This window comes from Cebus imitator, unplaced genomic scaffold, assembly GCF_001604975.1.
Source record: "Cebus imitator isolate Cc_AM_T3 unplaced genomic scaffold, Cebus_imitator-1.0 Scaffold42, whole genome shotgun sequence".
Lineage (NCBI taxonomy): Eukaryota > Metazoa > Chordata > Mammalia > Primates > Cebidae > Cebus > Cebus imitator.
Genome location: NW_016107357.1, coordinates 6,546,151 through 6,573,763, shown reverse-complemented (window position 1 = coordinate 6,573,763; position 27,613 = coordinate 6,546,151). Strand labels below are relative to the sequence as shown.

Here is a 27,613-nt window from a genome sequence, read left to right as displayed (position 1 = left end):
CTGACTGCCAATTCCTTTGTATCTCTGATCTGTGTTTCAACAGGAACTTAGTAATGGAGAGAAGACTTGGGGAAAGTTCTTTGGGGATCACAGTGAGATGGAATATCCTTGCAAAGCTAGGGACCTTTTTCTTTTTCTTTTTTTCTTTTTTTTTTTGAGACAGAATTTCACTCCGTCACCCAGGCTGGAGTGCAGTGGCGCAATCTCAGCTTACTGCAATCTCTGCCTCCTGGTTTCAAACGATTTTATGCCTGAGCCTCCTGAGTAGCTGGGAATACAGGCACACACCACCATGCCTGGCTAGTTTTTTGTAGAGACAGAGTTCACTATGTTAGCCAGGCTGGTCTCGAACTCCTGACCTCAAGTGATCAGCCCACCTTGGTCTCCCAAAGTGCTGGAATTACAGGTGTGAATCACTGTGCCCAGCCCAAAGCTGGGGACTTTCTGTGGTATCTGAAAGATTCATGTAACATATTAGTTATGGCATTTCTTGTTTTTTTTTTTTTTTTTTTTTTTTTTTTTTTTTCTGGGGAGGCGGCATTTTTGAATTATACTGAGCATCACGTCGTAAAATGGACATTCCATCTACCTTCAAACCACTTAGCACTATTCTGTATATTTCACTTTCAAGTGTCTGTAGCCTTTGCCAATCACTCTTCCAACCAGAACTCAAAATTTTAGCAGAGCTTGGGAGGTCTATTAGATATGAATCTAACGGAATTCTATCTCAAGAGCAATGTGACACAGGTAATTGAAGATACAGCTGAGGGAGTTATATTGGAAGCATCCGCATATTCTGCAGTTAATAGTTGAAGCCATGGGGTTGAATGATATCACTGAGAGAGAACACTGGTGGGGTTACTGCTGTATGAAATGGGATAACCTCAGAGGGTTGAGGACCAAGGGCCGGGGGTTCTCTAATACTTACGGGTAAGCACAGTAGGGGAATGCACAAAGGAGACTGAGGAGAAGTGCTCAGAGACTTGAAGAGAAAATCAAGCGTGAGCGAGGGTGTGAAAATCAAAGGAGCAGAGTTTCAGAGAGGGAATAGCCAATGGTACCAAATGCATAGAGAAGTTAGTTATTATTGGTGACTTGGGTGAGAGGAGTTTCACGGAGCTATGGAGGTAGAAGTCAGATTTCGGGATACTGGTACATGAGTGGAGGATGAAGAACAGGAACCTATTTATCTATCTATCTATCTATTTATTTATTTATTTTTTAGACAGGGTCTCACTGTCACCCAGGCCGGAGTGCAGTAGCGCAATCTTGGCTCACTGCAACTTCTGTCTCCTGGGTTCAAGTGATTCTCCTGCTTCAGCATCTCGAATAGCTGGGACTACAGGCGCCCACCACCATGCCTGGCTAATTTTTGTATTTTTAGTAGAGACAGGGTTGTGTTATGTTGGCCAGGCTAGTCTTGAACTCCTGGCCTCAGGTGATCCACCCGCCTCGGCCTCCCAAGGTGCTGGGATTACAGGCATGAGCCACTGTGCCCAGCCAAGAATGTATTTTAAGAGCGTTTTTAAGGAAAGAGATTCTTCCAAACCCCTATTGAGTGTACTCTCTTTTCTTCCCTCTTGATGATGCAAACTTTTCCTTCTTTTTTTTTTTTTAAACAACATTTAAATTAAAATCCTTTTTCTTTTTCTTTTTACTTATTACTCTTTCAGAACTCTCTGCCTTTTATTTGCCAAACAATGACTGCTTGGAGACTGGGAGCTCTTGAGTACCCAGGGTGAACATTTGCAGCTCCACACTTTTAGAACACCCAGATTGGCTGGTGCTACTTTTCTCTTTAAGTTGCTACCAGAGATTGCAAAAGATTGAAAAGGAAGAAACACAAAAAATGAAACGTCCATCACTAGAGGACCTTTATTTACAAATAAATAAATAGCAACAAAATAAACAAGCTAAATAACTTGTGATATTTTTAATGAAATTACAAAGCTCTCTATGTAAGAAAAGATGCATGTATAAGACATGTGATAAAAATGTGTATATGTATATAAATGTGCTTTTATATCTGAAGACAGTTTCTGGAGGTAACACTTAAGAAACGTTACCAGTGTGGACTGCGAGGCGGGAGGGATTTTGGGTTTTACACCCTTATTTATTGTCAGGTTTTTTTCCTCACATTCATGTCTTAATTTTTCAGTGAAAAACAGGTCAATAATTTTTTTTAATATTTGAAAAAAAAAATCAGCCCAGAGGAGCTGTTTCTGCCATGTTGGCAGGGGCCGGCACCTTATGTAGGTTATAGGGCCTCCACTTGGGAGGCTCCACCTCACACAACAGAATCCCAGATTCCCCACTGCCAGTGCCATACAGACCCTGTGTGTCTGCCCTCAGTCCACCCTCCTGCTTCCTGGTCCATTTTGATCCGCCATTTCTTCACCTGTATGAAGTAAGAATGAAATGATTCTCTCTCTTTGTGGCCAGTCTTTGATGTAGTGCGGCCCAGGATGCCTCTGATTAAATGTAGGCTGACTTCTGTTTTGTCCCTTGAGGTCCTGCCCTTCTCCCCTAGCAGTTTGGCTGGCGAACAGGGAGACCCATCACTTCTTTGGAAACCAATAGGTAGACTGCTCCTGCATCCTATCTTTCTGATGGACAGGCATCATCTCCCTCCCACTAAGTCTTGCAGCCATAGTCCCTGTTGGGCCCTTCTCATTTTTCTCTCTTTGTGTTTTTTCTCCTTTCATGGACATAGCCTACATTCTATTATTATGCACCAGCCTTTTTTCTCTGACTTTTTCATAATGTCAATCTTGATTTCCTATATAGACCAAACACACCTTGAGAGCAAGAACTAGATGGTTTATTTCTTTTATTTCTTCATTTCACCATGTTTCCCTCTTTCCCCTGCCTGCCATTGTTCAAAGGGTACTAGATACAGAACAGGCACTCAAAAAATCCTTGCAGGGTAAACAAAGAAAGGATGAAAAAAGCATGCGTCATTCCCCAACAGAGCGCCAGGGCCATGAGATTGCTTGTAGGCAGATGCCAGTTGAGATAGGTGAGAGCAGGAAGTGCAGGTCAGGGATGTGAATGTATCAGAGATGAGTTCTCATTTCAGGATACATGGTACTTCTGACACCTCAGTATGTCTATCAGCACATGGGATCATCATCATTCAGTCAAGGCTTTAACAAGTGCCCACAGGGCTCACAGCAGTTTGGTAAATATTCTTCTAATCTCTCTATGTAAATAGGGGTGTTGTCTGAATGGGTGAGATCATTTTTCATCACGTATTATCTCAGCCTTTGCCTTTATCCTACCTCTCTACTCCTCACCCAAAACCTTTCCACACCCACACTCCTACAGCACACATGGAGTATTAAAACACTAGTCCTGGCCGGGTGCAGTGGCTCACACCAGCACTTTGGGAGGCCGAGGCGGGTGGATTGCTTGACGTCAGGAGTTTGAGACCAGCCTGGCCAACATGGTGAAACCCTGTATCTACTAAAAATACAAAAAAAAAAAAAAAAAAATTAGCTGCATATGGTGGTGGAAACCTGTATCCCAGCTACTTGGTGGGCTGAGGCAGGAGAATCACTTGAACCTGGGAGGTGGAGGTTAAAGTGAGCCAAGATCGCACTACTGCACTCCAGCCTTGGCAACAGAGTAAGACTCTGTCTCAAAATAAATAAATAAATAAATAAATAAAAAATGGAAACACTATTCCTGGCAGGGGCTCTGGACTCCAGTACTTGCTCTGTTCACCCCTGGCTGTGTGACTGTGGGCAGGGCTCCTTCCCTCTCTGGGCTTCAGAGTCCTCAGCAATAAAACAATGTGATGGGCAGGAGACAATCTCCTGGTTTTCTTCCAGCTCTGAAATCTGGGACTCTGATGTTCCCTTCCCCAGGCTGCCACCGTCACTGAGCATTTTGTGACTTGTTCTTTGTTCCAAATTACTTTCAGGAGTTGTGTCCCAGCCCTCAGTTTATCGTCGGGGGAGCCACGCGCACAGACATTTGTCAGGGTGGTCTAGGTGAGTAACTGGGGAGGGTCTTACTTGTTTTGGGAGAGGGCGGGTGTGTATGTGCCGTGAGTAAATATCAGATGAAGCTGTGAGGCTTGACCGACTCAGTTAGGTACCTGATTCGTCCATCTAGGTTTGTGTTTTCGAGACTGCATTTTTCACTGTGAGTCCAAATGCTGGAACTACCTCTTGGCTGCCCCTAATAAGAAATTTTCCACCAGCTCATTTAACCACTTTAATGCTAGAGCAAGGAGCTAGGATTACAGGCGTAGAGTAGCTATCTGTGCTATCCTGTGCTTTTGTTGTAGTTAGCTTTAGGCAGGCATAATTTGCCCTATGGAATGGCCATGTCTAAATAATTATGGGCTGTCATAGTAAGTGCTTTTATAATTAGTAAGAAAACAAGAATGATATTTTTCTAGCCACACATTCCTTCATAGGCCTGGGATCCTGGAATCAAGAACCTTCATTTCTGAATTTATCACATTCCTTTTAAATTAGGGGAAGTTGCGTTTAAGGAATAATTTCATTTAGTTTTGTAAGTTCTAGCCTCCATTGTCAGGAACCGAGCCTCTCCTTGGTAGCAGGTGAGCTTTGTTGATCTCATAAACCCTCCTGATATCAAGGCCTCACAGATGGGAGCTTCTGCATTGAATTGTTCAACCCTTATATTTTATGGACAACATGGCTGTGAATTGAATTTGAGGGTCTTCCAAATCACCATCCAGTGACAGCTGCAAAATACAGAACTGGAAATGAAGGCGAAAAAGAAACAAATTCTGCTTACTGAAAATCAGAAAAACAAACAGAAACCTCAGCATCACATGGATCCCATAACCCTTTATTTATTTATTTATTTTAGGAGGTTTTCTCTTTTTCTCATTCCTTCTTATTGCAATCAGGAAAGCTCTTTCTCTTCAGCCTGCTGGAAATTTTCACCATTTTGAAAATCACAGGGCATTTTATTCTAAATGCTTCCAATGTTCTCTCCTTTAATGAATATAGCAAATACACCTTAGAAAGAGACCACAGAGCGTGACCATCAAGCAGCGGGAATGATTCGGGGTGCCACACATGAGTGCGGGCCCTGTTCCCTGAAAACCACAGCCTCCATTTCCCGAGCTTTTGTGGGAGGGCTCACAGGGGGTGGCGTTCTGACCTTCTCTTGTTCTGGGTAAGTGTGGTGCCTTTTTACTTCCAGCTCCGTGTTTAACCTAATTAAGCGTGTGTCTCAGGGACACACAAGTTCCAGTGAGCCTCAAACAGCTCCTTGTTAGAGATGTTTTAACTTTGGGAAAGGTATTTAATAAGTACCTTTTCCTTGAGGGGCTTGGGTGGATTTTTCTTTGAATAGTTTTAAGCAAGGAGAAGTGAGGGTTTCCAAAAAGCGGCCTGAGCGTTACCATGGTGAGTGTGTGCTGCCAATGGAGACGGAGGCTGGAAGCACAGGAAATGAACCCAACCAGCTCTCGGAATCCAGCTCACATCAGAACAAATGGGGCGGCCAGGGAGCCCAACCTCTGCGGAGGTGGTTTTTAATGAACAGCGTGGAAAAGGGCTGGGGAGTCCAACCTCCTGAAAGGAGCCGGGTGCAGACGAGCCTCTGTCGGTAGAAACGGAGACTCACAGCGCCAAGGCTATAACCCAGAGCGTCAGGGCAGGAGCTAGGGGCTGAGCTGCAACCGCCTCTGTGGCCTCTTGGATCTGAGTCAGGGCTGGTCCTGAACAGTGGGAGAGTTGTGAGAGATTAAGAGGAGAGGTTCCTCATTTGACATATGGTGTGTATTCCCAAAGAACAAGGCGACAGCACACAGCACTTGTTGAATTAGGGCCTGATATGAATTAATGTTTGTTAAATGTTCTGTTGGCTTTTCAGAGTACAACACAGCGCAGTGTGGTCTGCTCTAAGGGTTTTAAGAAAATATTTTATAATTTTTTTTTTTTTTTTTTTTTTTTTTTTTTTTTTTTTTTTTTTTTTTTTTTTTTTTTTTTTTTTTTTTTTTTTAGATGGGGTCTGGCTCTGTCTCCCAGGCTGGAGTGCAGTGGCCCAATCTCAGCTTACTGCAACCTCCTTTTCCTGGGCTCAAGCGATTCTCCTGCCTCAGCCTCCCCAGTAGCTGGGGCTACAGGTGCCTGCCACCACACCCGCCTAATTTTTGTATTTTTTTTCTTTTTTTTGAGACAGAATCTTGCTATGTCACCCAGACTGGAGTGCAGTGGTGCAATCTCAGCTCAATGCAACCTCCACCTGCCGGGTTCAAGCAGTTCTCCTGCCTCAACCTGCTGAGTTTCTGGGACTACTGGTGTGCACCACTACGCCAGGCTAATTTTTTGTATTTTTAGTAGAGACGGGGTTTCACCATATTGGCCAGGCTGGTCTCGAACTCCTGACCTTGTGATCTGCCCACCTCAGCCTGCCAAAGTGCTGGGATTACAGGCATAAGCCACAGCACTCTGCCATGTTTTTACTTTTTAAAATGAGTCTGCTAGAAAATTTTAAATAACATGTGTGGCTTGAGTTATATTTCTTTTGGGTAGCACTGGTCTATAGCCTTTGGGCCGCACAGACCCTGGAATCTTCACTTCGGTGCCATATGAATTCAGGTAAGTCTATTTCCTAAATTTGTTTGGAGTCATCCAACCCTAGAAGTCTCAGGGCTGCGGAGCAGAAGTTTTGTTGTTGTTTTTTCCTTTTGACAGAGAGAGACTCTGTCTCAAAAAAAACAAAACATAACAAAAATTAGGCAGGCATGATGGCAGGCGCCTGTAATCCCAGCTACTCAGGAGGCTGAGGCAGAAGAATCNTTTTTAGATGGGGTCTGGCTCTGTCTCCCAGGCTGGAGTGCAGTGGCCCAATCTCGGTTGACTGCAACCTCCTTTTCCTGGGCTCGAGCAATCCTCCCACCTCAGCCTCCTGAGCAGCTGGGACAACAGCCGTGTGCCCCCAATCCCAGCTAATTTTTTTGTATTTTTTTTTGTAGAGACAGGGTTTCGCCACGTCGTCCAGGCTGGGATTTTTTAAAACAGTTGATTTGTATAATGAAAATGTCTTTTTCATAGAGTTCCGTGTTATTTCATCATTATTTTGAATACACACAATGTAAAAATTAAAGCAACTGAAAAGCCCCCAGTGAAGCCTGTTTCCCACCTGTTTCTGATGCCATTGCTCACTGCTTTGCAGCCACTCAGAAAATTCCATCGGTCTTTCTTTATGCAAATTCAAGCAAATCTAAATACATATTCTAATTTTTATTCCTTTTTTGTATTGAAGGCAGCACATCATGAACACTGTTTGGCACCTTGCCATTATTTGGTGTTATTTCACTTAATAAGGTATTTGGGAGCTCTTTCCGTAAGTCTATAAAGACCTTCGTTCTCTGTGAACCACTCCAAGTATTGCACTCTCTCGTGTATGCACTGTGGTTGGTTTATCCTCCCTCCTATGGATGGTCACTTGAGTTATTTTCTCTCCTCCACTCATATAAAACACGTCCCTTCCCCCCTGCTGTCCTTACTAAGCCAGATTTTCATCCTAAAAGTGTGAGTCTCTTGGCTACTATCAGAGCTTATGCCTACATAAAGCCCAGGAGCTGGCTTTCCACGAAGACATATTTTAGGAAAATAAAGATGGAGGAAGCTGAATGCCAAGGATCAAATTGTTTCAAGTAATTTTTTCCTGTAGAAAATGACTTTTCTTTGGGTAGTTCAGTCCCTGCAGGAGGATAGTATGGTTTTGCCTCCACATAAGTAATAAACGAGTATATCCTTTGTTGAAACAGCCCTCAAATGAAAGCCCTCCCAGGACACGCAGGCCTCCTGGCACACTGAGGAGAGTCTGTCTCCAAAGTTGCTGTTCCTGGCAATCCCAGCCTTTCCTTGTTCCATCTTTTGAATGGTGCCCATTCTCACCAGGTCTAGCAAGGGCCATCCACACTCAGCGTCCTATTAGAGTGGAAGGCAGTATCAGGGCCACTCCATGTGGTGACGGTATAAACTATAAGTGTGGGGTCCCCTGAGGGTCATGTCTGTGGGTGCTTTTTCCAGTGGACACTCAAGGGTGCGCATCACTCAGGAAACGGCAGGGACCCAGCCAGTCCCTCCACTGCTTATTCCAGCACAGCCTCTCTCCCTTGCATTTCGGCCTATGCACATCTCAGAGCATCTCGAGGCCTCTGTGGCCACTGAAATAGACTTTGTCCTGTGAATATAGTACCCAATTCTGGTTTTGTGCACACCCCCCCACCCCGCCATAGTAAGTCACACCCATATGTCAACCAGAACTCCTTTGGTCACTGGCTTTCAAAGTCCAACCCAACTATTAATAGCTTAAGAGAAAAGAATAATTTATTGGCTCATCCAACTAGATTATGGAAGTGGAAGGGCATTGTTGGCCTTGAAGCCTGGTTCTAGGGATCTAAATGTTCCTGGCACACTCTCTGCCCATCTTTCATCTCTGTTGGTATCTACAGGTTGGCTTCATTCTCTTCCATGACAGACAGGATCCATCTGGCAGGAAACCGGACCGCTAATGATTCCAGACTTTATCTCAGTATAATCGTAAACCAGCTTTGGTTTTACAGATCTCAGAAAAGGACTGTGATGTTATGGTTTGGGTCTTCTCCCATTCCCTGAGCCAGTTACTGCAGCCAGAGCAGTGAGGTGCCATATGGCTAGCCCAGCCTGGGCCAGGGACTCACTCTTGCTGTTGGGAGTCTCTCATGACTGGGAATCTCCCCTAAAACCACAGAGAGAACTATCCAAAGGAAGGGGGCGTGGCCCTGGGCAGACAGAATAAGGCAGGTACACCTCAGCATGTAAATGAAGGGGGATCTCAGGTCTGGCCCAGCCTGCACTCTGCCTCTCCAAGGCCACCTCTGCTCTCTGAGCCCCATGGCCGTGGCATCTTTCCCCCTTTCCTAAATCCATTACCCTGCGATGCTCCTGAAAATGTCTTTGCCAAGGGCCCCTACTCTCTCTCACTTGATCTACCACTAGCAGTGCCTAATTCAGCATTGCAGGTAGACCTGGGTCTTCATGGTGCACCTCTGGCCTCTCCACCTCAGTTTTCACAGCTGTAAAGTGGGGATATAATCAAAGCCAGCTGGTCAGGTGGTTGTGATGGGTAGAGAGTTGACACCTGGTTCCTTGTCCCCTAGGAAGTGGGGGCTACCATGGGTGGAGGTGGATGTTAATAACCCTGGGAGCCTGACTGTGCACTCCATGAGACTGTTACCATCAGTATATCCAAAGTACCTGGCAGCTAGCAGCGCTTGACGAGTGTTTGTTGCACTTTTGATCTGTTGGTGTAAGCCCTCTGCCTGTCATCATTATTAAATCATTTGAAAACACAGACAGTCTGAATCCAAGGTTTTTTGTATCTTTTTTCTTTGCCAGCATCACTCTTGGCAATCAAGCTGGATCAGGCATTTAGAATAAAAATTCCGTCCTGAGGTTGCCTATATGTCTCTATTTTCAAAAGATTTCAGAGTTTCATGCAAACCAACTTGTCTGTGTGTCTGTCCCCAGCTTGCTGACACTGCTGGGTGGGTACATGAAGGTGATTGGAGGTGCTGGCTGATCCTTGACAGTGGAAGGAACAGGTCATGAAGGAGGCTGTCCCCAGCCCCTGATGGTGGCTGTGGCTAAAGGAACACAGAGTGCTCACTGCTTCCTGGGGATCCCGGTGGGGCTCTCAAAGTAAGTCCGTCTTGCACTGGCTCGGTAGTAACTGCTAACTCCACCTATCATGCAAGCTCCATCCAGTTCTTACCTGAGTGCATCCACAGGCAGGGAAACACCAAGGCGTGGTACCATTTGTGCCTATGGTTGTGAAAATGCAAAAGGGCTTGAATCATCTTTATGTTAAATGGGCCCAGAGGCCCCATGAGTGATATTACTCTAAAAGTAGAAGACCCTGGTCTCTGAAAAATGAAATTTGATGCTTGCTGCCTTTAGGAACTGGGAGCAAGAAAGTTTCTTCTTTCCTAAACTTTGAATCTAGTGGGTAGTTTATTTTCCGCTTGGAGAGAATTCATGAGTGAGATGAGCTTTGCCTTAAGGGTTTGGTAAGTGCTGGGGTTTTCTTCTCTGTCTCCTGCCTTCCCCATCATTTTTCACTCCATCTTATACTCTGTGTGTTTGTGCCTGTGTGTGTTTCTCTCTCCTAACTGCCTTTTCTCTATTGACCTGATTTTTCTCTTTGCCTCTATGAAGTGGATGTCTTTTTCATTTTTGTTGTATTTGTTGAGTAGAGTTTTATATTCTGTATTTCTGTTTTGAAAAAAGAATGACTGGACCTTTTCATACATCCCTAAGGCAAACAAGGTACCAACAGCAACAACCTAAATCCAGTTGACTTCTCTTCTGCATCCCACACATTGATTTTCCTCCGTGAGTCCACGCTCCCCCACGGAGTGAGGCCTGGACTCCTGGAACAGGGGACTGGTGTGCACACTGCTAGTCAGTAATTGGGAGTAGTGTCAGCATCTTTAAGAGCAGTTTCCCAGACACTTTTTGATCTGTAGCATTCTTCGAGGACTGGGGCAAAGTAAATCAATTCACTAGGACTGAGCAGATACTTTTAATGAGCAATCAGGGAAGCCTCAGAGAACTTAAAGGGCCAAATCTATTCATTGATTCTGGAAAGCACAGGGTCAGGCCTCCGGGAGGTTGGAAAAACTAAAGATGACACTCCATGCAGCCCAGGGGCCTTCCCTGTGATTCGGGGGAAGTTCGCTTTGCTACCCATGGTAGTTCCCCTTCTCTGCGGCACCATCTCTTCACTCAATCTTGGGTTCTGGTGCTCACTGCCCTCTTGTTTCATTCCTCTAACACCCCTCTCCTTTCTACTCTGAACAGAGGGTCCAGGACAACCACTTCCACTTTAACGAGAGTTTGAGGCTGTGGATTACAGGAGGATTTGCATATTGTGCATTATTTCAGGAGCATGAAAAAATTCTGCGTTGAGTGGAGACTTCCACGAACCCTCACTAACTTCACTCCTTTTGGTATGACTGCAGGAGATGCACTACAGTCGTGGAAACCGTGGGTGATTTTCATATCACATAACAGTTGCTACAAATATCCAAAACCCAATATCTGCTCACTGAGATTTCATAATTATCGGGCCCTCTCCCAATCTTTTGTTCAAGACGTTAATAGAAAAGCACAGCATTATTATAATTTTTAAAAAATATATTTTGATCACTTTGGTATAGTTGTTTTTTTATGGCCCTATTTTTCATCTGAAGCATTTGCCAAAGGGGTCCTTGCTGTGAACCGAAAAGTGACTGCAGCAGGTCTCAATCAATTCGAGGTTTTATTTTGCCAAGATTGAGGATACACCTGGGAATAAGAAACACAAATCACAGTAGAATCCATGACCTGCTCTTTTTCCGAAGAAGGTTTTGGGAACTTCAGTATTTACAGAGGAAAGACCAAGCAGGAGAGGAAGAAGAAAAAGGAGAGAGGGTAGGCAATGAGGCAAGTGATTACCTTCTTGTGAGGCTCTGATTGGTGCCCAGTGAATCTACATTTTACATGTGAAAAGAAGTGGGTAGAGGAAAAGTCATTTATGCATTTATCTTGTACTTAGTAAATCTGCATCTTACATAGGATAAAGTAAGCCTGTAAAATGACAACTATCTGTTTGGGAACAAAAGAAAGGTGATTTCTGGCAACTCAATTCCCAAGCTTAACTTTTCCTTTAGCATAATGAGTTTGGGGTCCCAAGAGTCTACTTTTCTTTTGCAATGCACAGGAAAGGTTAAGAATCCTACCTTTCAGGAATGCTAGGCTCCTTCTGCCAGGGGAGACTTCTTTTTGCCAGAAGAGGATTTTGTCAGTGCTCTCCAGTTTCACCTACTCAGAGGTGACCTGACTATTCCTCACTTTGTAAGAAAAGTGCAAAATTGCCGGTGAGCCTGAGTCCCCTGGAAGACATCCCCTTAACATTATGAGGGGCGGCAGGTGGTCCCAGGCCAGGGGGTGCCCTCTGAACTCCAGCTTGGCTGAGCTGCCTGAGGTTTGGGTCTGAAAACCAAGCCCTAGAGTGTTGCTCATTCCTACTCAGAGGGTTGCTTGTTAAAATGAATCTGTTCTGCATTTTGGGGACAGTTATTTTAACACATTCCACAGGCCCCAGTATTAGGACTTGACTTCACACTTACAAGCTCCACTCTGCCTGTGGCTTCAGTTTTATAGATGTCATCCCAAGGCCTAAGGACAATTTCTCTATCACAGGCTGGCCGTGAGTCTTGGGCTTTTTAAACTCTCTCTGACTCATTAGGGGTACCCTGCTGCCCCACCTTAGCCATTTGATCCAGCGCATTGGCTGGTTCGTTTTTTTTTTTTTTTTTTTTTTTTTTTTTTGAGACGGAGTTTCATTCTTGTTGCCCAGGCTGGAGTGTAATGGTGCAATTTTGGCTCACTGCAAACTCTGCCTACAGGGTTCAAGCAATTCTCCTGCCTCAGCCTCCTGAGTAGCTGGGATTACAGGCATGTGCCACCACACCCTGCTAATTTTGTAATTTTAGTCATAATTTTAGGAAAGATGGGATTTCTCCATGTTGGTCAGGCTGGTCTTGAACTCCTGACCTCAGGTGATCCACCCGCCTCGGTCTCCCAAAGTTCTGGGATTACAGGAGTGAGCCACTGTGCTCAGCCATGGCTGGTACTTAAAGGGCATAACTAAAAGAGATCTTGGGGCCATCTGAAGACAATGCAATTGATCAAGCCATCAGTAATGCCATGTCCCAGTCCCCAAGGCTCAAGAGAGCCTATATGTGCTCTTCTGGGGATGTGGTTGAGGAGGAAAAGGTGGGGCAGGCTGGCGCAGAAGCAGGAAGGGTGAGGTTACAAGCTATGTTAAGACCTTTGCCACATTCAGGGCATTTGTTGAAAGCCCTGGCAGCAGCAACTGGGACTGTGGCTGGGAGACATACACCCTCAGTTCTTCAGTAGGCTGCCTCCCGCCATCCAAGGAATAGAGCAGGATACTCCCAGAAAAGGTTGGTCCTTCCGGAAGCAAATCTACACCACCTGCTCATGGGAGAAAGGATAGGTGACTCCCTTCTTCTAAGAGGCCATGAGCCTGAGGAATGGAAACAAGTCCCATCTAACCAGTCCTTTGCAGACACTGTTTCTTTCCTGTGCTTTCTCTTGGCCCTGTGGTTGCTGTGTCACCTCCCTCTTGTTGTCTCAGCTGTTCTTGATGACTTCAGCCTGGGCAATCTCTCACCAGCTGGCAGAAGGGGACTGGGTCTTCCCTGTACAGAGGTGCAGTCTGTTTTCCCCGCAGTGCTCCTTGTAACCCCAGGTGGGCCGATCGCTGAGGTCAAGGAGCCCCAAACCTGCTCCTTGAAAGTGGAGCACTTTGGTTTACCCTCTCCCTGCTGCTCCAAGAGGCCTCTTTGTGCCTCCCTCAGGGGTCCCACAGGGTGGCTGAGCAGCCCTGGGATGTGTTTCCAGGCTTCATGACCCAGTACCTGCATCCTTGCTCAACCTTGGTCCCTGATCAAGTACCATGACCCAGTACTTCAGCCTGCACCCTTCCTCAGCCTTGGTCCCTGATGCTCTACCACCTGGGACCCCCAGCCTGGCACTCTGTAGTGGGGAGAGGTCTGGGGATCCCTCCCCAGTCACATCTGGAGCCCCTTCTGTACACGTGTTCAGGTCTCAAAAACCGTGTTTCTCCATCGTTTACCAGGGCAGTGCCCGGAGTGGTCCCCTGACCCCCTTCAGACTTGGCTTAGGCTCGTATTTCCTCAAATCCCATTTGCTCAGACTTGTTTTGCGTGTCTGCTTGGGAGCAGTGTCTCCTTTCCCTGCTGGATCCTGGGTATCCAGAATTGGAGAACGTGATGGTTAATACAGAGTGTCAACTTGATTGGATTGAAGGATCAAAGTATTGATCCTGGGTGTGTCTGTGAGGGCGTTGCCAAAGAAGATTAACATTTGAGTCAGTGGGCTGGGAGAGGCTGACCCACCCTCAATCTGGGTGGGCACCATCTAATCAGCTGCCAGTGCAGCTAGAATAAAATCAGGCCGAGGAACGTGGAAGGACTAGACTGGCTGAGTCTTCCGGCCTTTATCTTTCTCCCTTGCTGGATGCTTCCTGCCCTAGAACATCAGACTCCAAGTTCTTCAGCTTTTGGACTCTTGGACTTGGACCAGTGATTTGCCAGGGGCTGTCAGGTCTTCGGCCACAGGCTGCACTGTTGGCTTTCCTGCTTTTGAGGTTTTGGGTCTCTAACTGTCTTCCTTGCTCATCAGCTTGCAGACGGCCTATTGTGGGACTTCACCTTGTGACTGTGTGAGTCAATACTCCTTAAAAACTCCCTTTCATATATGCATTCTATCCAATTAGTCCTGTCCCTCTAGAGAACCCTGATGAATACAGAGGGATCCAGGAAAGGATTAACGCAGAGGGCCACAACTCCGATGCCTACAGAGGCCACATAAACGAGTAGAGTAGGCCAAGGGGAGGTAACGAGAGAGTAGCGGAGACCGTGGCAAACCAGAGAGCATGCCCTGTGTGAGGGGGAAGCCATCACCTAGCTCGAGCTGGGTGTTACTGTGCAGGAGCCGGGAGACCTTCCCGGACTGCCCTGCGTTTCCTAGCACTCCCCTAGAAACTCTCACCCCCCCTTACCCTGCTCTAGTTTCTTCACAGGATTTACCACCACCTGTCACATGCATTTATTTAGTGTTTGTCTTTCCCACTAGCATGTATGCGCCACAACATCAAGGATTTTATTTTTCCCCACTGTTGTATCCTTAGGGCCTGGAATACTTGGCACAGAGTGAATGCTCAGTAAATATTTGTAGAATAAGTAGAGAGAGAAATTTTGGCCAGATTTTGCAGTTTTTATAAGAAATCAGAAATCTAGAAAATTCCACCATGGCATACTGTGACCAGGGCCAGAAAGTGCAGAAGGTTGCGACGAAGCCCATCAGCCTCATCTTCAGATACTTACGAAACAGACCCCAGGTGCAGGTCTGGCTCTATGAGCAAGTGAATATGCAGAGAAAGGCTGTGTCACTGGTTTTGATGAGCATATGACTCTCGTATTAGTTGATGCAGAACAGATTTATTCTAAAACAAAGTCAAGAAAAAAACTACATTGGATCATGCTAAAAGGAGATGATACTACTTGGCTACCCAGTGTCTCCAACTAGAGATGATCAGTGAAGTGAGGAATTGTTAAAAAGGATGCAGTTTGTTTTTAGATGTCCTTTGTCCAATACGAACATTTTTTCATATTGTATTGATTCCCCTTATGTTATTACAAGATGACAATAAATGCTGTGGGAGTGTTTGTATTAAAAAAATTTTTAAAAAAGGAAATCAGAAGTCCAGATTTTCTAGAAACCTAGAAGTCACTATGCTAGCCAGTACTGTATGTGCTAGACAGGCTAGATCTGGAAGCATGTTAAGATGTGTTTATCGCCTTCAGTCTACCTCAAGCCCCCACTGGGCCTGAATCATGACACTGACCCTGGGGACTTTCTGCATTCCAGCCGGCTTTCACCCTGTGATCTGCGTTGAGCTACTGCTAGCTGTCCTCAGCTTAGTGTTTGGAGGAACTCTGTGCTTCTGTAGATGTGCTCCAGGCTTCTGTGCAGTCAGTGGCTTCTGATTGAAAGGCTTTCTCTGTAGTTGCCCTGTCCACCAGCCTGGCCAGGGTCCCCTCTACCACTCCCTTTAAGAGTTTCGCTTCCTTACATCTTTTTGCTCTTGGACGTTGTACTTAGGATGTTTTCCCAGCCTCAAAAACATCTTGTTTTCTGCTCACAACATCCCACTTGGTTCCTTGGCATTTTAACATTTGAGTTCAGTTCACCTCATCTCAGTATATTTGAGCCTGGAATATACCGCACATCCTCATTTTGCTGGGAGATGCCATTATCCTCAGTGCACTTTAAAGATCTCTGTACATTTGGAAATCTCAGGATACCTAACCCCGGGTTGGAAGTGTGGTGCCATTTAGGGTCATATTTGGAGGGGACACTTGACAATGTGTCAGGGCTGTCCCTAGCAATAATGGCGATGTGCCATTTTTGTACCTCATCACATGTATTTCCGCCGTGGCTGGAGCTAACCATTGCACCTCAGTGCTCATCTTTTCATTCCTTTCCCTGTTACACCTGGCTTCTAGCATTTTTGTCTTATTTTTGAAACCAAAGAGCATTATAATTAAACTCAGTAAGCAAGCCACTTTCCCTTGAAACATGCTCTGAGATGTATTTACATAAGCCTCAAATGTATTTACTCAGTGGATTCTTTTCCCTCTCTAGTGAATCAATTCCATTTTTATAATTTACTAAGAAAAATTTTCCCTCTAAGTAGCATTCAAGGTCTCATTTAAAGCCGGAGGTGAGGCAGAGGTCCTGAAGCAGTTTCATGCCACTAAGTCTTATTCTGTCCACAATCACAGAAATGAGACGGATGAGAACGGGCCTGGTGGGCCTCACAGGCAACTAGGAGGAACTCCGAAATAATCTGAACAAGTTTCTTCAGCTGTGAAGAGTTTGCTTGCTTTTTTTTTTTTTTTTCTTTTCCTCTCCACTGAAAACTTAGAAGGCAAGGCAAAAATGGCTTCTGATTCCAAGATGCCTCGCTAGCCTTTCCTGTTCTCCCCTCTGTTTTGAAGTACATTAACTCTCTGGGGTGCTCTGTAGCTCCTGAAAGCCGAAGACTCCCTTGGCCCAGAATTGTCCTCGGCCAAATGTAGTGATGTGTTAGAGCTGCCCCTCCCTGCGGAGCTGCCCGCATGCTGCTATCGGGTCTGAGAGGCCCCTTCTGGGTCGCCATGGTAACCAGGAGCGGAGGTGCCAGGAAACCTATAGGGGGCAGTGGAAGTGGATTATTTAGTGTGCTTTATTATATGTAGCATGACTCCAAAGAGTTATTTTGAGGCTATACAAATTATAGTTGCCATAAATGAGTCACGTTACCATTGTTCAGAAAAATACCAGACCTGGGGCTAATCTTTGAAACTCTTAGTGATTTTCTCCCTTGGGTGATGCGAATACCCCACCGCCTGCTGAGAACACAGCACCTAGGCCCTTGCCCTTTTGAGTTTTCTGGATATCTGTCATGCTCAGGACTGATGTTCTCTCTGGTCTTGTTTCTAGAACACTGGTAGTTTTTGCTATCATCCACCCTAAAAGGAGGATGATGTTCTGGTAAGGTGTGCCAGGTTCTTAATTTACAAGCACTGTAGGAGTTGGTCTTACGGCGTTGAATGGTGGTGGATTGAAGTACCATTGGCTGTGGATGCTTATAGGAGTGAGGGAACATGTGGCTTATCTGACACACTTGTTTGTCAGAATCAGGAAGAACTTTCACAGCCCATTTACTCATTTAAATATGTATCAAGTGTCTTCTTCACGCCAGGAAACAGAAGAGAACAAATAGGCATTCTCTCCTCTCCTCTCCTGGGAAAGAGGGTGGGCAGGAGGTCTCCAGGCTGCAGGAATGAGATGAATAAAGGTCCTTCGGCTAGGAAGTGCATAGCACTGGGGAGACTTTCAAAGAAGTGGTAGGATCTGTGCAACCATGGAGCAGGGAGAGCAAAGGCTGAGGGTGGAGAGGGAGGCAGTGGCCAGACCACGCAGGGTTCTGGTGCTGTGTGAAGAATTCTGGAGTTTATTCCTGAGGGCAGTGGGGAATCATGGAAGATTTTAAAGTAGGGCTGTTTATAGCCAGATTTGCTGTAGTGTGGAGAGTGCAGACACCAGGAAGAGACAATTGCAGGACAGGAAACCCTCATTATTTGCAGAAAACTGGTATTGGAAACGGGCCACTGAAAGTAAAATGGAGGCCTACATTTCTTAGTAAACATTTTTTTTAAAAGGCTTGATTAGTATCTTACTTTGAAAAAAATATAAAAAATTATTTAAAAATTTTCGTATTACTTTGTATTTTGTAATACTCATGTAATAATTGCAGCTTTGTGCTAGCTCTTAGAACAAGGTATGAATCAGTTGTTGACTTTTGGAGGGGAGAACTCATGCTGATAAGGTGACAGGACAGCAGGATGCAACACTTCGCTTCTTGCTTGAGTTCTGGGAAGAATCATGAAAACGTTCAAAGATTTCATCAGTTTCTCCAAGGCCCTCCTTGATACTTCGACACTCAAACCACTCCCCTGTCAAGGACCAGTCCTGCCTTGAACCTCAGCAGTTTGCCTTCCTCAGCTCTAACTGCTTTAACTCTGCCAACTTCTTCTTGTTCAGTGGCACTGAGGAAGATCTTCAGTATCACTTGCATCAACTTCATGAAATCCAGCAAATTGAGCAAAATGTTCAGTGTCACTTTGCTACCACCTTGCATTGTATCTGCATGTGAGATTGGCATGGTTGGTGATTCTAGTGTTCCTAGGAACGTTAGGTGGGGAGGGATGGTTGGGTGAAAACTCATGAATATTTTCACATCATGACAATTTTGCTTCTTTCTGCAATCTCCTAATTACTGCTCCTAAATAATGAGTATTTGGAGAAAGAAGGTCCCTTATAGTCTTACTGGAAGATCAGGCAATGGCAGTAGTGTTAGAGAGGAGAATGAGATTTGAGAACTATTTAGGAATAAAATCAAAAGCACTTGGGAAGCAACTGGATATGAATGGAGTAAGGAAAAGGAATCAGAATGGCTCCTGGGCTTCAGCAACTGGCAAACTAGTGGTGCCGATGCCTGAGATGGGAAACCTGGGCAGGGAGGCAGGTGGTGGGAGTGAGACAGCAGCCTTGCGTCCTATACCAAACACAGGGGTGGATAGGGAAGGACGCCTGCAACTTCCTGGCATCATTTCAGTTTTTGTTTTCCTATGGGCAGTAGACACTCAATAAACATTCGCTGATTCACTTGTTTGGGTTCCCTGGTGTTTGGGTTAATTGTATGTTGGGTGATAACAGCGAATGTTAAGAATTTTTATTGAGGGCTTTCTATGCGGCAGGCACTACGCTAGGCACCTTGCATATCTTATCTCATTTTTGTCTTCATAACAACTCTAAGAAGTCAGGCTATTTCATGTTATTGCGATGTAAGGAGATGCTATTTTATGAGGTAGGTCAGAGGGCGAACCAAATGCTAGCAAGGGGTGGGGAGAGGGGGTGGTTGGATGCGATTGGAAAGTGGGAATGAAAAGAGGCTGATGAGAAGCTCTGTGTAGGTTGACAGGAGGAGGGACTGTTTTTGAAATTTCCTGCTTCCCTTGTGCGGAGGTCTAGGGCATTTATTTCAAATGATGTGAATGTATTTACTTCAGCTTCCACATGGCCCTGGAAGAGTTGAGAAGGCAGAAAACTCATCATCTTGCTAGAACTAATCCTACCTCTGACACTGTCTGGCTTGAGGGTCACTTGAGCTCAGGGCCTCAGCTTTAGTTGTCAGGCAAATGGGCATTAAATAGCCACTTTGCCTTGTGCAAATCGCAGGTAGATTCAAATACAGGAAGTGTTAAAGGAAGAACTTCAGACAAAATAAATGTGACAGAGTTTATTTGAGCAAACAAGAATTCATGATTTGGGCAGCCCTCAAAACCAGCAGAGGCTCAGAGAGATCCGCTGCAGCAGCGTGGGCTTTTAGAGGATGAATATGGAAGTAAGACACATACAATGTACTTGATTGATTACAGTGGAAAGACTGGTTTTAGAGGTTAATTGGTGGTTTCGGATTGATAGTCTGTAGTTTCATTTTACTGTTTACATCAGGCTTTGGCTTGCTTAGGTAAAAACTTAAAGTGCTGTAGTTGCCCCAGCCTAATGGCTTCCCAATTAAAGTGATTTTAAAAGAAGTTGTTCTCCTTGTGCAATACACTGATGAAGATGTGGCTTATGTGATTTAAACTCTTGGAGGGTGAAAGGCTGAGCCTGTAGTACATGTTTTTCTCATCACCATTTTCTAGGAACTTACCTTGTCCAAAAGCCATCTGATTAATCTACTTTATTTATTATTTAATTTTTTGAGACAGAGTCTTGCTCTGTGACCCAGGCTGGAGTGTAGGAACACGATCTCAGTTCACTGCAACCTTGGCCTCTCGTGTTCTAGCAATTCTCCTGCCTCAGCCTGCTGAGTAGCCAGGATTACAGGTGAGGGCCACCACACCCAACTAATTTTTGTATTTTTAGTAGAGACGGCGTTTCATCATGTTGGCCAGGCTGGTCTCAAACCCCTGACCTCAGGTGATCTGCTGGTCTTGGCCTCCCAAAGTGCTGGGATTATAGGCGTGAGCCACTGCGCCTGGCCAGATTAACCTACTTTAATTCTACATTAGCAGCAGGACTTATTGTGGGCAACTTCCAGATGTGCAAGGTCCATCAGGCTGAAGTACGTTTGCAGGTTCAAAGAAAGTGCAGAGCATGGGTGCTTTAAGCCTGACTCAGAGCCGGCGGGTGGTAATGGGGTGAATGGATTAGCACAGAGCAGGGCCCCAGTGTAGGGACTCATGGGTTTAGTTGTGTATGTGAGCTGCTGCCTGAGATTATTTCCTTTGGTTCTATGTTCTTTGTTTGAGGGAGAGTAGGGACCACAGAGCCTGGGGTGGCAGCAGAACCCCCTTCCTACAATTCCTGGAGGCACTGAAGGTCCCGATTGGTCTTGGTTATGGAAAGGCCAGGGAATTGTTCCTTATCAGCAGAGAAGCAGTTGCCCAATGGGAGAGATTGTACTCAGTTGGGGAGAGAGAAGCTGGCTTACCCATGGGGGAACATTAATCAAGATACTCCAGAGGCACTCTAAAAATATTATACCTGCTGTTACATATACACTCATGTGCATCTTTGATATCTTTTATGTCCTGATGTCCTCTGTAGCCAACTGGAGACCACACACACACACACACACACACACACACACACCATACAGTCTTCCCTCGGTATCTATGGGGGACTGGGTTCCAGGATGCCCATGAATGCCCAAATCCACAGATGCTCACGTCCCCGATAGAAATGATGTAGTGTTTGCATATAACCCATGCATGTCCTCCCGTATACTTCAAATCACCTCTGGATTCCTTATAATACTTAATGCAGTGTAAATGTTATGTAAATAGTTGTTATACTGTATCACCTAGGGAATCATGGCAAGAAGAAAGTCTGTACATGTTCAGTACAGACAAAACCATCCACTTTTTTTCAAACATTTTTAACCTGTAGTTGGTTGAACCCATGGATATGGAACCCATGGATGCAGAAGGCCAACAGGAGGTATATACAGACAACACTAAACATTTCGCTTGTTACAAGTAAGTCCTTTTTGCTCAGTATCAGATGATCTTGTACAATAAACTGTGAGGTCTGAACTCATTTTACAGATTAGAAAACTGAGAATCCTAGGAGTCAAGTGATTGGTGCCAGCCACTCAGCAGGCAAGTTAGGGTCCAGGGCTTTGAACACAGGACAGGCTTTCTGAGTCAAAGCTGTGCTATTTTGACTCTTCTAAGTTTGTAGCCTTCTCCAGGGCAGAGACAGTGTCCTTTATGTCTCTCTTGTCCCAGTGTCCTGCAGACGGTCCCACACATGGTGATGCTTGGTAAGTGCTGGTGAGCGATGATGGCATACAGGAGCTGTCCCTTAAGCCTGAAGGGAGAGGGCCTCCAGGAGGGTTGGAGGCTGGTGCAAGATAAGGGAGATTTACTAAGTGATTCTAAGAGGATGGGAACTTAAACAGAGGATCCTGTTCAGAATGCTCAGGGGTGGGAACATGGCTCATTCATTCACTCTCAGTCCCATGTGCCACCTGGCCAGCCTGCCCAGGTGCTGCCACTGGATGGTGATGGGAATTGGGGGAGCAGGTGACAAGATTAAACAGGAATGTCTGAGGAGCTAAGAGGCCATGGCAGAGCTGGAGCCAGGTGTTACCAGGGCCGGCAGGCGTCTGTGCACCAGGGCTAGGCTGGGGGAGTGGGCAGAGATGGAGTGTGTCTAAGACAGTGCTAGGGCTGCAGGTGGGGGCCCTGGAGACCAAGTCAAGCTGCTGTCTGCCAGGTTCAGAAAAGTCTACATTCACCTCTGGTCACAGTGGGTAAGGGTTGGCATCTGTATGATTCGGAGGGACTGAAGAATGGTAAAATTATACAGCTTGCGGTACGTCAAGAGGTCACTCTCAAATTTATGTAGACCAGAATCTAACCACGATATATGCAGGGTCTTCAGAGAGGTGAGTGTTAGGAAGTGGGAAAGATGAGGCTCTACTTCAGGCATGGGGACGAAGCTTGAGAAGCAAGTCAGAGCCTTCCTTTGAGTGCCAAAATTTGCTTTTAGCCAGAGAAGGCAGAAGTAAGAGAAGGAGCGGGGAAGCAGAAAGTGGGTCCCAGAAAGCTTCACTAGTGACAGGCTACTCAAGGTCTGAATTTTCAAATCACCTTTGACACGATTATACTGAGGTGAATTCAGTGAGCAAGGATTTCATGCTGGGGTCTCTGAGAACCACAAGGCCCACTGTCTGCCTCCAGGCTGCTTCCAACTCTAGCCAGAGAGATGGGAATTGTCAACAAAGCAAATCGAGTCAAAAGTCAATGTGTGGGTCGACTCTGGGCACACTGCCTGTGAATTAGCACTGCTCCACAAGGAGTGGTTGAAAAAGAAGTCCGTGTGTATGTGTGTGTGTGTGTGTGTTTTAAGTAGTCAAAATGGTGTGAATTAAATGCCAAGGGCTTCAAAAGACATGCTCACCAAGTGGGGGAAGGGAGGCTCTGTGACTGCTTCATAGTAATGTACGGAGCTGAAATCGCTCCCTGTGTATAAAGACATTTAGAGCAGCCTTCTGCAGAAGAGTAGGCAAAGGATGCCTCAGCTGTGATAAAATATTGAAGATGGATTTTAAAAAAACAAGCATATATTAGCAGGGTCAAAATTTTTACATTACACTCAGATGTGCAATCAGCACAGAATTCATTATTTTGCTCAACTATTCTCAGCTTGCCGTGGAGCCCCAATTTCCATGGACTGTGAGTCGGAGGGAAAGATAAACTAGCCAATTTAAGGTATTATACCTCTACCTGTTTCAAGCTCTTTCCTCTTTTGGATAAATATCTCTTTCAATTACTGTATTTGAGTGGTGCTGTAGACTGAATGTTTGTGTCTGTCCCCACAGCCCCATTCACATGTTGAAATCTTAACATCCAGTATGATGGCATTAGGAGGTAGGGCCTTTGGGAGGTGATTAGGTCATGAGGGCAAAGCCCCCATCAGTGGGCTTACTGCCTTTAAAAAGAGGTCCTAGAGAGCTCCCTTGCCCCTTCTGCCATTTGAGGACACAGATGGAAGACAAACATTTATGAACAAAGTGGGCTCTTGCCACGTGTCAACTCTGCTGGTGCTTTGATCTTGAACTTCCCAGCCTCCAGAGTTGTGTTGCTGTTTCTAAGGCATCAAGTGTACGGTATTTTGTTATAGCAGCAGGAATGGACTAAGACAGGTGGTTTCTCACTTTGTAAAGTCTGGTTCCTCCCCCACCATCCCAGGATGGTACCTGGATATAAGGAAGGCCAAAAAATGTCCTCCCACCAATGGGAGAAGCCCGCTAGTCCTTGAGTAGCCTGGTGCTGACTTCTGGGTCCTTGCTGGCCTCCTAGAGACGTGACTGGCATGTTGTATGATTTCTTTTCGTGATTTCCTCAGGGTCCAGTGGACATTCCCTGGCTGACTCAGCCCCACCTGATGCTCCTTACTGCTGCTGACATGACACATCACGCCCTCTGTCCAGTGCCTGACCCACAAGGTTCACCCCACAGCCTCTGCAATAGAATTGACCTGGCTTTTTGCTCCCTGCCCTCAGCTCCATCTTACATGACACCTGAAGGAGACTCGGGTGTTTCCATCATCTCTCATCTTCTGCTTCAGTGCTCCCTGGTGCCATCTTTACTCTGCTGACTCCCGAATGGGAAGCAGGGCATAAGTGTTCTCGGCTTTGGCTTTTGCTTCAGACTATCTGCGGCTTTACTCCTGCTTCCACTCCAGCCATTGTTCGATCTCAAGGTAAGGTAGGGGCTATGGCAGGGATTCTGATGTCTGACCTTTCTTCTTTCCTTTCTTTCCTTCTTTTTTCTTTCTACCTGCAGTCTAGAAGTGTCTCCAATTCTTCCCTTGGTGTTTGGGAAATTCCATTAAGCTATAGCTTGAGTTCTTGCTACCTATAATTTATAATAACATTAGACGTCCACACCTTAAGCTTTGATTTTAATGTGTAAAGGGAATTTTTGAATTGAGGGATTTTTTTTTTTTTAAACAATGTCTGATTCAGGATTATTGTCTCCTGGTGGATTTCTTTTTGTTTGTTTGTTTTTGAGATGGTGTCTTGCTCTGTTGCCCAGGCTGGAATGCAGTGGCATGATCTTGGCTCACTGCAGCCTCCGCCTCCCAGGCTTAAGTGATTCTCCTGCCTCAGCCTCCCAAGTAGCTGGGACTACAGGTGTGTGGTACCACACCGGGATAATTTTTGCATTTTTGGTAGAAATGGAGCTTCACCATGTTGACCAGGCTAGTCTTGAACTCCTGACCTCAAGTGATCTGCCTGCCTTGGCCTCTCAAATAATTTTTTTTTTTTTTTTTAGAGAGCATTTGCTATAGTCCCTGTTTAGGGACCAGACACAGAATTCCCATCCAGGTCTTCCAGTCTCCCTAGAATAGATTCGAACCAATGCATGGGACAATGTGTATATTTGAACTGCCATTCCCAACATTATTTTGGAATTCCTTTTGTGGAATTCTTTTTTTCAGAACCAATTTATGGGACATACAAAATCACTCTGCAGTCATTCTTCTAGCATCAGGTGGGAAAACATTTGGCTACAAGGAGCATAAAACCCACTGTTGTGGCTCAAACAAATAGGGGCAAATTCTTTTTTTTATAACAAGAAAGCTAGAGGTAGCTAGTCTGGTAGCTAGTGTAACTTTAATAATGTTCTTGGAGCGCTAGCCTCACACTGTGCCCTGCTCTGCGCTCCTGCACTAACTTTCGTCTTGCACCTGCAGCCTTGGGGTTGCAAGCTGGCTCTGCACCTCCACACACGATGTGGACTTTCTAGATGGGAAGAAGGGGGAAGGGCAATGGGCAAAAAAGACTCGCCAGCCAAGTCTGCCCCATTTCATCAGGATATGAAAATCTTTCCTAACTTTTCACGGAGTGCACCTCTGCATAAAGCTCATGAGTGAGAACTAACCCCTGAGCAGCCCTAGGTGGAAGGTGGCCAGGGAGGACAGACTTGTCTATCAAGGTATTTCCCAGTGTTTTTGTCTACCTTATTCACCACCAAACTAGGATCTCAAAGCCTCCTGACTTCTTTTGAAAATGAAAAGATTGAAAATTAGCTAGGCGTGGTAGCTCATGCTTATAATCCCAGCACATTGGGAGGCCAAGGTGGGAGGATTGCTTGAGGCCAAGGGGTTTAGTCCTGGGCAGCATAGCGAGACCCCATCTCTGTATTTTAAAAACTAGCTGGGCATGGTGGTGCATGCCTGTAATCCCAGCAATTTGGGAGGCTGAGGTGGGAGGACTGCTTGAGCCCAGGAGGTCAGTGCTGCAATGAGCTGTGGTTGCACCACTGCACTCGTCTGGACAACAGAGTGAGACCTTGTCTCGAAACAAAACAAAATAAACAAAACCTATGTTCCAAGATCAAAGCTGTTTTTCCACTGGCAGGTCCCCAAACAAGTTTCTGAAATGTTCTGAATAACAGAGTAAATGTCCATCCTCCTGAGGACTCCGAAGGGAAGCACACTCATTTGGATGTATTCCTTTGAAAATGCATTCTTGTCATGACAATCCATTCGCACTTCATGCGGTAACTGGCAAGGATCCAAGCCTACACACCCACAGCGTCTCCTCGAGCCTCTGTGCTTGCTTGCAAGAGGTGGGTGGACCCTGTGAAATGTCAGGAGTGAGGCAGATGAAGAGAAAATGAAACTCTCCTCCAGCTGGACCACCTCGTTTGATGTCAGCAATGGAGGGACATTTTGTTGCTGTGCCTTGAATTGTAATGTCTAGGGGATGCTCTGGGCGGGCTGTCGGAAGAAGCTCAGACTGGGGGCCAGAACCTCCACATCAGAAGGGAGCCGGGACCACGCCCAGTAATAAGGGCTGTGTGGCTGCTCTGATCCCTTTGAGAAGCCACTTGCTTCAGAGATGTTGCAGAGCAGTCACCCCCTCCACTCCCCAGAGGAGTGGGCTTCTGTGCTTGTCTTACCTTGTTTATCTCTCTCTGTCTGACGCTGGTGGAGGTGAAATCTGTCAGGTTCTGTGCAGATTCTTGTTGAATGCCACTTCCCCACAGACCTGGGAGGTCGAGGTGCAAATATATGCAAGATGCTGTTGGAGATTTGCAGAAAAGCAAAATATGATTCCTTGATGCATGTGGTCATCTGCTTATTTGTTTTTATTCATCAAACATCCGTTGAGCAAGAAGAGATCAGTGAGGGATGGGGGAGAGAGACAAACAGATGTGACCAGGTGGCCTTAGAACTTGCTGGGGAGGTGTGAGGAGGAGGGACGTGGTGCTGGTGAGACAGGCCGGGGTAGGGGTAAGGAAAGGTCTGCCAAGGAGTTGATGCATGAATGGAGTTTCGAGGCCAATCTGGGTGCAAATAGCGATCTGAGGCAGCTTATGATAACTCTGCAAGAGAAGTGTAAATAAGGTCTTTAAAATACATATCAAAAAAGAAGTGGCTTCTGGCTGGGGGGAAGGAGGCATCAGAGAGGGCTTCATGGAGAAGGGGTAAGATTCAGTAAGAAGTTTGCAAGCAGAGGGAAGAAACAAGAAAAAACACATCAGTGAAAAAGACCAGGGTATGTTTTGTACATATCCGAGTTTGATTGGGAGATTAGATTCATAGCAGGAATCTCATAGGAAAAGACTGGAGAAGTAGGTTGCAGTCATATTGCGAAGGATGCTGATGCCCTGTTAGGTTGTATTTCACTGGTGAGCAATGGAGGACAGTTGCAAGATTTCAAGCAGAGGAGTGACATGATCATAGGAGAAAACTGGGTTGAGAGGAGCTGCCTGGGAGGAGGAAACCGTGTTATTTTGCTCACGCTTTGGAAGTTGCCTTTTAATGAGAGATACTGCCCTGCTTGAGGCTTCTTCGGTGAGAAGCAACAGAACTCATGCCAGTCCATCCATATCAACTAGCTCTGTTTCCCTCAGCTAGCAGGACTAGTCGCACCTAGGAGCCCTGTTGCTATTAGGAGGATAGTGTTTATCTGTAAAGGAGATCCTGGTGAGAGTGAGGCAGGAAGCAGGTTGCCTCCTGGGTCAGAAAAGCTCTTCAAAAAGCAACATGGCTAGGCCTGGTGGCTTTTGCTTGTAATCCCAGCACTTTGGGAGGCTGAGGTGGGATGATTGCTTGAGTCCAGGAGTTTAAGACCAGCCTGGACAATATACCAAGACCCTGTCTCTATGAAAAAAATTTAAAAAATTGACTGGGCATGATGGCATGCACATGTAGTTCCAGTGAGTTGGGAGGCTGAGGTGGGAAGAATGCTTGAGACTAGGAAGTTGAGGCTGCAGCCAGCCATGACAGGGCTACTGCACTCCAGCCTGGGCAACAGAGCAAGACCCTGTCTCACAGGAAAAGAAAGGAAATGAGTGTGTGTGTGTGTGTGTGTGTGTGTGTGTGTGTGTGTGTGT

The 27,613-nt window shown here is 45.8% G+C and overlaps 1 protein-coding gene and 1 pseudogene across 3 annotated transcripts in view; both read left to right on the top strand.

The window, feature by feature from the left end:
• CAPN8 (calpain 8) overlaps nt 1-27,613 on the top strand; it is an 82,876-nt gene that overhangs the window by 16,485 nt on the left and 38,778 nt on the right. For all 3 annotated transcript variants that reach the window (XR_001824465.2, XM_037737720.1, XM_017526385.2), the window contains exon 2: nt 3,926-3,995. Coding sequence is in view for 2 of the 3 variants with exons in the window: in XM_037737720.1 (XP_037593648.1) it covers nt 3,926-3,995 (70 nt within the window). In the remaining variant the exon portion in view is untranslated. The remainder of the gene's footprint in view (nt 1-3,925; nt 3,996-27,613) is intronic.
• On the top strand, nt 14,887-15,286 carry LOC108302702 (annotated as a pseudogene).